At 31.5% G+C, this 10,966-nt stretch overlaps 1 protein-coding gene across 1 annotated transcript; it reads left to right on the top strand.

The window, feature by feature from the left end:
- The first annotated feature begins 330 nt into the window (after nt 1-330).
- LOC117131006 (histone-lysine N-methyltransferase, H3 lysine-9 specific SUVH7-like) lies at nt 331-5,998 on the top strand. The gene is made up of 2 exons (XM_033283495.1): nt 331-1,674; nt 2,424-5,998. Exon 2 carries the CDS (start codon nt 3,331-3,333, stop codon nt 4,684-4,686), a length of 1,356 nt encoding a protein of 451 aa, XP_033139386.1. The 5' UTR covers nt 331-1,674; nt 2,424-3,330; the 3' UTR covers nt 4,687-5,998.
- The last annotated feature ends 4,968 nt before the right edge of the window (nt 5,999-10,966 follow it).

The raw sequence follows: 10,966 nt of genomic DNA, 5'->3' as shown, positions 1-10,966 counted from the left end.
ACATATATTTATATATCTTTTATTTTTGATACTTATTAAATGAGACTTTCAACTTATATTATTTTTAAATTATTTGTATCATGTCATAACAAAAGTTTTAAATCATAGATCACAAAATTTGAATGTGAAACTTTTAACAGTTTTAGTAATTTATACTCATTTTTAAAAATTCAAAATATAATATATAAATATTTTTTAAAAATTTTTATTATATGGTTAGTATGATTGTTTATTTTATTTTAATAGCTTAAAATTAAACAAATATAATTATAATACACACTTATTTTTAACAAATCTTTATTATTCAAAATTATTAATTGTCATATATACATTAGCCACATTAGGTAATTCTGTAATCTTATTTAAGGAAATAATGAAGCACATTAATAATGTATTTATTGTGATTTGATAAAAAGCTTATTATATATTTAGATGGACCAACATATTTGTCTAAGGATTCTAAAAATCATTCTAATGATGACACGTGGTTACAAAAAATGTTGCAATGCTTCTCAAATAATATATAGGGGATATCATGTACTGGTTGTATTTTTCTAGAATGATTAATCTAATTGATTATTGTTATGTTAATTTTGTTTTTCGACATGCTTTGTTTCTCTTTATCAACGAAGAAAGAAAAAACAAATTCTTGTTGTGTTCTTGGCAAATTATTATCCATTATCTATCTCTCCAGCAATATGCGAGTATCAGTTTTACATTTGAAGCTGTTGGAAATTTTATTCTAAAATTTGTTGTATATACAAATCAGATTTCAGAATATATATATCTCTAGTATACAACTTGTGCGTAAAAATGTGTATGGTTCGTGTAATGGCTTTCTTAAATAATTAACTAAGAATATGAGAGATCCTTCGAGATCAAAAAAATATTATTAGGTTTGAGTGTATGTGTAACGTTAAAAACAATACCGTAATTGTATGTGTACAAACTCATGACTATGAAGAAAAAAGAATTGTAAATAGGTGCTTCAGATTATAGTACTGTGCCACAAACTACTGCTTGGGATATTGACTTTTTCCATTATTCATGTTCTACGTTTCTATCTAAACGTTATTGCGTATAATGAATTTGCTAGATATGATACTATATTAGTAATAACAACAAATTTCTCAAACATGTATGTGAAACAGATTTTTTTTTAATTCAATGACTCAAAACAAAAGAACAGTCAGAAGTTTGGTAATTTTTTGAAAGTTTATCTCAAAACCATTCAGATTTTGAAAGTTATATATAGATATATGTTATATTATTCTTATTTAAAATGGAAGAAAAAGATTTTTTATGTTCAAGTCAAAAAGTTTTAAGGCAAAACTGGTAATACCATTAATGGCTATTATTAGATTCAATGAATAATACAAAAAAAATCTAAGGTTGTTTATGAGTCAAAATCTTAGACGGTTAAGATGAATTAAGCTAGATCTAAAGGCTCTTATTCTTCTTGTAGACAACACCCTATCATGTTGAAATCCTTTTAAATAGAGGCTCTCTCTTGTGCTGTTCTTCACTACCAACTATCAATAATCAGTATACTATTTGTTACTTCAACATATTCTATCAGTATAGTTTTTCCTGTTTCTCCATTCACCGATCTCTCTTGTTTCTTCTTTTCTTTTGAAAGCTGGGCTACTTCTCATTATTTCTTGTCTTTCAAAGGTACGTGTTAATATATAGTTCAATGTTGAACTTGTTATAGAATTTACATATCTCTTTTGTTTATTTTATGTGTATTTATTTTTGGTGATGTTATCATTGAGACTATATTTTGTAAGATACGATTAAATTCAATTTTCAGATTAATTTTTTCTTATCACTATATTTTAGTTTTAATAATCATCCTACCATTGACTATATATCCTTTATTTTTTAAGAAAATAAAAAGCAAAATGAAAGGACTATCGTTAATACATTGGTGTTCACTATAACTCAGATCTGAATATGTTGGTATGTAGTTTAGTTATTATGCGGTTCAAATATTGTGAAGATAAGACCGAACATTGAACTTGTTCTGTTTTTTCAGGTAGACCCTAACGATCATTTTCTAGTCTTTTATTCTTGAAGTTTTGAGATTGTAAAGAATAATAAGATTTGATTAAAAAAATAAGAAAAAAATAAGATTTTTTTTGAAAAATATTACTTTTTTATAAAAAAAAAATAAGTTTATTGAAATTGTATTTTTCTCAATAAGTAAATTTGATGTTTGTGTTATGATTTTATATATGTACTGCTATTTGTTTTGATAATATTTCCTCTAAGCATTTATCACTTAGATTAGAACAAAAATGAGATTTAGTGGTTGTTTTAGTCTTAGATATGATTCACGATTGACTTCAAAATATTAATAGTTATAGTTATGCGGTTGTTTAATGATTATGTACTTTTGATCATTTTTTTTCTTAATGCAGGACATATTTTTACAATGGATGAGTCTACTCCAATCGAAGCTACACCATTCAGCTATCTAATTCCGAGCTTTGCTGACGATGATAACCATCACATGGAGAACATCCCATCACCAACTTCTCAAGTGGTTACACCACTTCAAACTGTTGATGACGAGACCTCTTACACAACACCACCTCCCATTCCTCAAGCCTCACCGCTTCAGCCTGCTAATGAGGAAAACTACAACACACCAACACCCTATCAACCTCTATTACTGGCCACACCACTCAGCTTCATTTCACCATCTGATGAATCCAACACTGCTGCTGTCGATCCCAACATGGGTCCTATCAAAAGAGGACGAGGCCGACCAAAAGGTTCAAAGAATTCAAAGCCGTCCAAGAAGAAGATGGAAACCTCTCATCCCAACAATGAAGTGGTTGTATCTGGTCACAATGATGAAACTCACAACACATCATTCTCCCCTCATCCTCCTCTAATGGCCACAGATCTTCAAGCTATTGTACCATACGATGACTCCAAACACGACTCTTTGGCTGATGATGATGCTGCTCCGAGTAGCGATCCTCTTAAAAGAGGACGGGGCCGACCAAAGGGTTCGAAGAGCGCCAAGACGCCTGTGAAGAAGCTGAAACCCCATAATCCCGACGACAAAATATTTTGTCCCAGTTTTGACTCGATGATAACCGAAGAGGAGAAAGAAAATGGGAATGAAGATCTGGTGGACTCCGTTCGGATGCGTTTCAACGCCGTTTGTCGTCGCTTAGGCCACATAAGCTGCGAGAAAGCTGTGGTCACAACTGCCTTCAGTAGGTTTACCAATCTGGGTGTCAGAACTAACAAGAAGAAGAGAATCGGTCCGGTTCCGGGGTACAACCAGGAGATATATTCTACTTCTGGGGAGAGATGTGTTTGGTTGGACTTCACACTCAGATGCCTGCTGGTATCGACTATCTACTAGCGAAAGATGGTGAAGCAGAAGGATTAACAACAAGTGTCGTTACATCAGTAGGACACTACAACGACAAAACGGACGAGCTTCATACTTTGGTATACACCGGGCAAGGAGGAACGTGTAAGGATGGTAAACCTAGAAATCAAGACCTTACAAGAGGAAACCTAGCGTTGGTCACAAGTCAGAAAAGAGGAAATGAAGTTAGAGTGATTAGAGGTGTAGAGGATCCGGGCGATAAAAAAGGGAAAGTATATATCTACGATGGTCTCTATGTGGTAACCCATTATTGGATAGAGAAAGGGACCACCGGCTTTGATGAATTCAAGTTTAATCTCGTGAGAAAACAAGACCAGCCTTCTGGTTTCGCCACGTGGAAGTTAGCTGAAGAATTGATGAAGTGTGGTTCGAGTAATCGGTCGAGGAAGGGTTTTGTGTTTGAAGATATTGCTCTTGGATTGGAGGCGTTGCCAGTTCCGATCGTGAACGAGATCGATGAGAACGACAAGGAGTGGCCTCTAGACTTCGACTACAGAGCCTCTTCGGAAAGTTTGAGTATGATGATCGTTCCGAACCATCAATCTACTGGATGCAACAACACTTGTCAAGGTGGTCAGTCATGTGGAGATCCGACGTGTCTTTGTATTCAAAGAAATGGCGGCGAGTTACCGTATGATAACCGCATTTTACTATATCGTAAACCGATGATTTACGAATGTGGCGAATCCTGTTCTTGCCCCGCGGACTGCAAGAACAGGCTATCTCAAAGCGGTTTGAAACTCCGGTTGGAAGTGTTCAAGACGGAGAGCTGCGGTTGGGGGTTACGTTCGTGGGAGCCCATACGAGCCGGGACTTTTATCTGCGAGTTGGTTGGCACAGCTAAGAGAAGAGATGAGATTGAAGAAGACGACGAGTACGTCTTCGACACCTCTCGAGTTTACAAAAGGTTTAGGTGGAACTACGAACCGGAACTTGTGGGTGAAGACTGTTGGGACGAAGTCTCTGAAGTTTATAAACTTCGGTCGGAAATATTGGTCAGTGCCAGAGCTTTTGGTAACGTTAGTCGGTTCATGAACCATAGCTGCTTGGCTAACGTTATGTGGCAGCCTGTTGAGTTTGAAAAGGATGGCCAACCTTTGGTTCGTATTGCCTTTTTTGCAAAGAGACATATACCTCCGTTGACAGAGTTGAGATACGATTATGGAATGTCTTATGATACTGGAGAGGTTGATGAAGGTGGAAGCAGGGTTTTTACAGGTAAAAGGGCTTGCTTGTGTGGTTCGGAAAATTGTCGTGGTTCTTTTGAGTGAGGTTGAACATTTTTATTATTATTGTTGTTGTCTTTTTATCTGTTGTTTTGATTATTGTGGTCTTGTGTTTCCTTTTAATCCCTAAGAATAAAAAACTTACTTAAGTTTTTAATCATAGTGTATGTTATTTCATTATCTGTTAGATTTGTATCATAAGAAATCCAAATCATGTTTAAGTTAAACCAATTAATTTAAGTCATTTCTAGTCTTTTATCCTTCAAGTTTTGAGATTGAAAAGAAAAATAAGACTTGATAAAAAGATAAAATAAGAAAAAAATAAGATCTTTTAAGAAAAATAGACGATAGAAAAGACAAAATAAGAAGAAACAAAATATTTTTTCAGAAAAATATTATTTCGCAAAAAAGAAGTTTATTGAAATTGTAATTTTCTCAAAAAAAGTAAATTTGATGTTTGTGTTATGATTTTATATATGTAGTGCTATTTGTTTTGATAATATTTTGTCTAAGCATTTATCACTGAGATTAGAATAAAAAAGAGATTTAGTGGTTGTTTTAGTTTTAGATATGATTCACGATTGACTTCAGAACATTAATAGTTATAGTATATGGAAGGTTAATTAGTTGATTTTTTATATTATAGTCTTGTGTTTTTCTCAAGCTAACAATTAAACTCGTCATGTCTTGAACTTCTCGAGTTTACAAAAAATTTAGGTGGAACTATGAACCCGAACTTGTGGTTGAAGACTGTTGGGACGAAGCCTCTTAAGTTTATAAACTTCGGTCGGAAATCTTAGTCAGTGCGAGAGTGATTGCTAATATTAGTCGGTTATGAACCATAGCTGCTCGGCTAACGTTATGTGGCAGCCTGTTGAGTTTGAAAAGGATGGCCAACCTTTGGTTCGTATTGCGTTTTTGCAAAGTGGTATATACCTCCCTTGGCAGAGTTGAGGTATGATTATGGAATGTCTTATGATAATGGAGATGTTGATGAAGATGGAAGCATGGGTTTTAGAGGTAAGAGGGTTTGCTTATGTGGTTCGGAAAACTATCGTGGTTCTTTTGAGTGAGGTTGGATTTCTTATTATTATTGTTGTTGTCTTTTCTTTTTTGTTGTTGTTTTGATTATTATGGTCTTGTGTTTCCTCTTAATCATTAAGAATAAAAAATTTATTTAAGTATTTAATCATATTGTTTACTTACGTTATTTCATTAACAGTTAGATTTGTATCATAAGAAATCCAAATCATTTTTAAGTTAAGCCAATTAATATAAGTCATTTCTAGTCTTTTATTCTTCGAGCTTTGAGATTGAAAAGAAAAATAGGACTTGATAAAAAAAAGACAAAAAAAAATAAGATTTTTTATAGAAAAATTGACTTGATAAAAAGACAAAATAACAAAGAACAAAATAATTTTTTTAGAAAAATATTTTTTATAATAAAAAAAGAAGATTATTGAAATTGTAATATTCTAAAAAAGTAAATTTGATGTTGTGTTATAATTTTATACTAGATTTTGACCCGCGCTTTCAAAGCGCGGGTTATTTTTGTTTTTTTTTTCAATTGACAAATATTTAGTAAATGTCACATTTTCATATATTTTTGTTTATTTTATAAAAGACTTAAAAATTTATCTTTATTTATCGTATTTCATTTTAAATGACTATTTATGTTAAAAAATAAACTTTATTTTTTTAATGAATTAAGTTGGTATAACTCTGATAATTAATTTTATTATGGGGTTAATATTTTAATTAAAAAATTATATACTTTTAATAAAAATTTATACTTTTCAATAAAAAATTCAATTATTTTTATGAATGCTTAAATTATATTAAGAAAAGAAAAATAATAATTAAGAATAGTTGAAAAAAAAATTATTTGAACTTGGACTCAATGGCCCAAAGGAAAAAAAAAAGTGAGAATTGAATCTGATTTTTTAATAGGCCCAAATGACCCTAGAGAGATTTGATTTGGGCTGGATCCAAAAATAATGACCCAATATAGATTTGTTATTAATATTACTTAATTGCCCTTAATGAAACATGCAATGTTAGTGAAGGAAACATGCCCCTAAGGTAATTATGACAATAGGATCCTGCTTTAATAGTATAGATATGTAGTGCTATTTGTTTTTATAATATTTCATTAAGCATTTATCATTGAGATTAGAATCAAAGGAGATTTGGTAGTTATTTAAGTCTTAGATATGATTCACGACTCACTTCAGAACATTAATAGCAATATTTTAAAAACCATACCGGATACCGACTCGGTAAAGCTACTGGTTAAGTGGTTGGACCCGTGTAACCGGTCGAACCGGATTTTCTATTTAAAAATAAGTAAATCTAAATAATCATATATTTATAAAATGTAGTTCTACATATAATATGTTCTATGTTCTCTTTTATTAATTAGATAATAAACAATAACCATAAGTATATTTATATATACAAGTGAATACTATATCAACTAAAATTGATAACAAAAAAACAAATGAGTGACTGTTTAAATTACATATTTATTTATTTTTACAACTAAATCTCTTAAATTATATGAATATAGCAAAATGAGAATAAAATATGAGAGTCAAAAATAGATTTTTTAAACTTAAAATAGAATCAAGCGAAAGCCAATTAAATAGTAAAAATTAAACATTAATTATGAAATATTAAATTTTAATAAAAATTGAAAATACATTAATTATATGTTGATTTATGTAGAACCGGGTTTTGAAGTTGAATATGATCACCGAATTTACCGGGTTTTAGCCGGTTTCACGGGTTTTTCTCAAATCCGGATTTTAAACGAACCGAACTCGGCTTCTTTAACGAGTCACAGTCAGACCGGTTCGACCGGCCGGTCCAGTTTTCAAAACCTTGATTAATAGTTATAGTTATATGCAAGGTTAATTAGTGATTTTTTTATATGATAGTCTTGTGTTTTTCTCAAGCTAACAATTCAAAAAAACTTGTTATGTCATGTACTTCTCGAGTTTACAAAAACTTTAGGTGTAACTATGAACCGGAACTTGTGGGTGAAGACTGTGGGATGAAGTCTCTGAAGTTTATACACTTCGGTCGGAAATCTTGGTCGGTGCTAGATTGATTGGTAACATTAGTCGGTTCATGAACCATAGCTGCTCGGCTAACGTTATGTGGCAGACTGTTGAGTTTGAAAAGGATGGTCAACCTTCAGTTTGTATGGCGTTTTTTGAAAAGAGACATATACTTCCGTTGACAGAGTTGAGGTATGATTATGGAATGTCTTATGATACTTGAGAGGTTGATGAAGATGGAAGAATGGTTGTTAGAGGTATAAAGGGTTTGCTTATGTCGTTCGGTAAACTGTCATGGTTCTTTTGAGTGAGGTTGAATTTCTTATTATTATTGTTGTTGTCTTTTGCTTTTTTGTTGTTGTTTTGATGATTATGGTCTTTTGTTTCCTTTTTATCATTAAGAATAAAAAACTTATTTAAGTATTTAATCATATTGTTTACTTATGTTATTTCATTATCAGTTAGATTTGTACCATAGAAATCCAAATCATGTTTAAGTTAAGCCAATTAATATAAGTCATTTCTAGTCTTTTATTCCTCGGGTTCTTAGATTGAAAAGAAAAATAGGACCTGATAAAATAGATAATATAAGAAGAAAATAATATTTTTTATAGAAAAATAGACTTGATGAAAAAGACAAAATAAGAAGAAAAGATAAGATTTGTTTTTAGAAAAATATTTTTAATAAAAAAGAAGATTATTGAAATTGTAATTTTCTAAAAACGTAAATTTGATGTTTGTGTTATAATTTTATGTAGTGCTATTGTTTTGATAATATTTCTCTAAGCATTTATCGCTGAGATTAGAATAAAAGGGAGATTTAGTGGTTGTTTTAGTCTTAGATATGATTCACGATTGACTTCAGAACATTAATGGTTATAGTTATATGCAAGGTTAATTAGTTGATTTTTTATAGGATAGTCTTGTGTTTTTCTCAAGCTAACAACTAAAAAAAACTCGTTATGTCATGTACTTCTCGTGTTTACAAAAACTTTAGGAGGAACTATGAACCGGAAGTTGTGGGTGAAGACTGTTGGGACGAAGTCTCTGAAGTTTATAAACTTAGGTCGGAAATCTTGGTCAGTGCGAGATCAATTGGTAACGTTAGACGGTTCATGAACCATAGCTGCTCGGCTAACGCTATGTGGCAGCCTGTTAAGTTTGAAAAGGATGGCCTACCTTCGGTTCGTATTGCGTTTTTTGCAAAGAGGCATATACCTCTGTTGACAGAGTTGAGGTATGATTATGGAATGTCTTATGATACTGGAGAGGTTGATGAAGATGGAAGCAGGGCTTTTTGAGGTAAAAGGGTTTGCTTATGTGGTTTGGAAAAATGTCATGGTTCTTTTGAGTGAGGTTGAATTTCTTATTATTATTGTTGTCGTATTTTTTTTTGTTGTGGTTTTGATTATTATGGTCGTGTGTTTCCTTTTAATCATTAAGAATAAAAACGTATTTAAATATTTTATCATATTTTTTACTTATGTTATTTCATTATCAGTTAGATTTCTATCATAAAAAATCTAAATCATGTTTAAGTTAAGCCAATTAATATAAGTCATTTCTAGTTTTTTATTTTTCAAGTTTTGAGATTGAAAAGGAAAATAGGACTTGATAATAAATAGACAAAATGAGAAAAAAAAAATTTTGTGTAGAAAAAGTAGACTTGATAAAAAGACAAAATAAGAAAAAAATAAGATTTTTTGTGGGAATTTTTTTTATAATAAGAGAAGTTTATTGAAATTGTAATTTTCTCAAAAATTAAATTTGATGTTTGTGTTATGATTTTATATATGTAGTGTTATTTGATTTGATAATATTTTTCTCTAAGCATTTAGCACTGAGATTAGAATAAAAATGAGATTTAGTGGTTGTTTTAGTCTTAGATATGATTACGATTGACTTCAGAACATTAATAGTCATAGTTATGTGATTGTTTAATGATTATGAACTTTTGATCATTATTTTTTTCTTAATGCAGTATTTACTTTTGCAGTTGATGGGTCTACTCCAATCGAAGCTACACCATTCAGCTATCTAATCCCGAGCTTTGCTGACGATGATAACCATCAGATGGAGAACATCTCATCACCAACTTCTCAAGTGGTACACCACTCCAAAGTCCAAACCGTTGTATGAGATCCCTTACACAACAACACCTCCCATTTCTCAAGCCTCACCGCTTCAACCTGCTAATGACGAAAACTACAACACACCAACACCCTCTCACCCAGGGGCGAATCTAGAAAAGTTTTTAATTGGGGCACCAAATTATAAACACCAAAAAATATTTTTGATGGGGGCACTTTTACATTTTTCTTCACTAAACTAATGATATTTAATAAATTAAATTAAACTATCAAAGAAAATAATAAAAATCAGTAGGGGTACGTGACCCCGTACGGCCGTACTTCCATCCGCCCCTGCTCTCACCTATATTAATAGCCACACCACTTAGTTTTTTTTCACCATCTGATGAATCCAACACTGTTGATGTCGATCCCAGCATAGGTCCCATCAAAAGAGGGCGAGGCCGACGTAATGGAATGTCTTATGATACTGGAGAGGTTGATGAGGATCGAAACATGATTTTTAGAGGTAAAAGGGTTTGCTTATGTAGTTTGGGTCTCTGTCATGGTTCTTTTGAGTGATGTTGAACTTTTTATCATTATTGTTGTTGTTTTTTTTTCTGTTGTTTTGATTATTTATGGTCTTTGTGTTTCTTTTTAATTTATTAATAATAATTAAAAAAAAACTTATTTAAGTTTTTAAACATATTGTTTACTTATGTTATTTCATTATCAGTTAGATTTATATCATAAGAAATTCAAATCATGTAAGTTAATCCAATAGATGTATATTTTGTTTGGTCTTCAATAAAAAGATGGATATTTTATTTTAATTAAAGAGAAAAGTACTTGTACTATTATTTCATTATTGGTTCCTGTGTTGTTGTGATGGTTTGGTTCAGAAAGGTATTTATTTGGGATTTGGTGTTACGTTTCAGTAGTGTTGTTGTCCTTGTGTGTTAGCTATGAACAAAGGATCCAAAAAAGAGAGCATGGTATGGTAAAATCTACGTAAACTGGGAAACTATTCTTGTGGAGTGGACAATTTGACTTCTCAGGTACTTTTATGCTAGTTTTAAAGGCCTATCAGAGGTTATTCTCTATGTTTCCTTGGGATGTGTTTTGGTGATTTAAAGGATGTAAGAGTGAGTGCAAGGAAAATGGGTTCTCTTGGTTTTCTTATGTTTGACAGGG

This window comes from Brassica rapa, unplaced genomic scaffold (genome assembly GCF_000309985.2).
Source record: "Brassica rapa cultivar Chiifu-401-42 unplaced genomic scaffold, CAAS_Brap_v3.01 Scaffold0780, whole genome shotgun sequence".
Taxonomy (NCBI): Eukaryota; Viridiplantae; Streptophyta; class Magnoliopsida; order Brassicales; family Brassicaceae; genus Brassica; species Brassica rapa.
The sequence above is the reverse complement of the archived record's forward strand: the minus strand, read 5'-3'. Positions and strand labels throughout refer to the sequence as shown.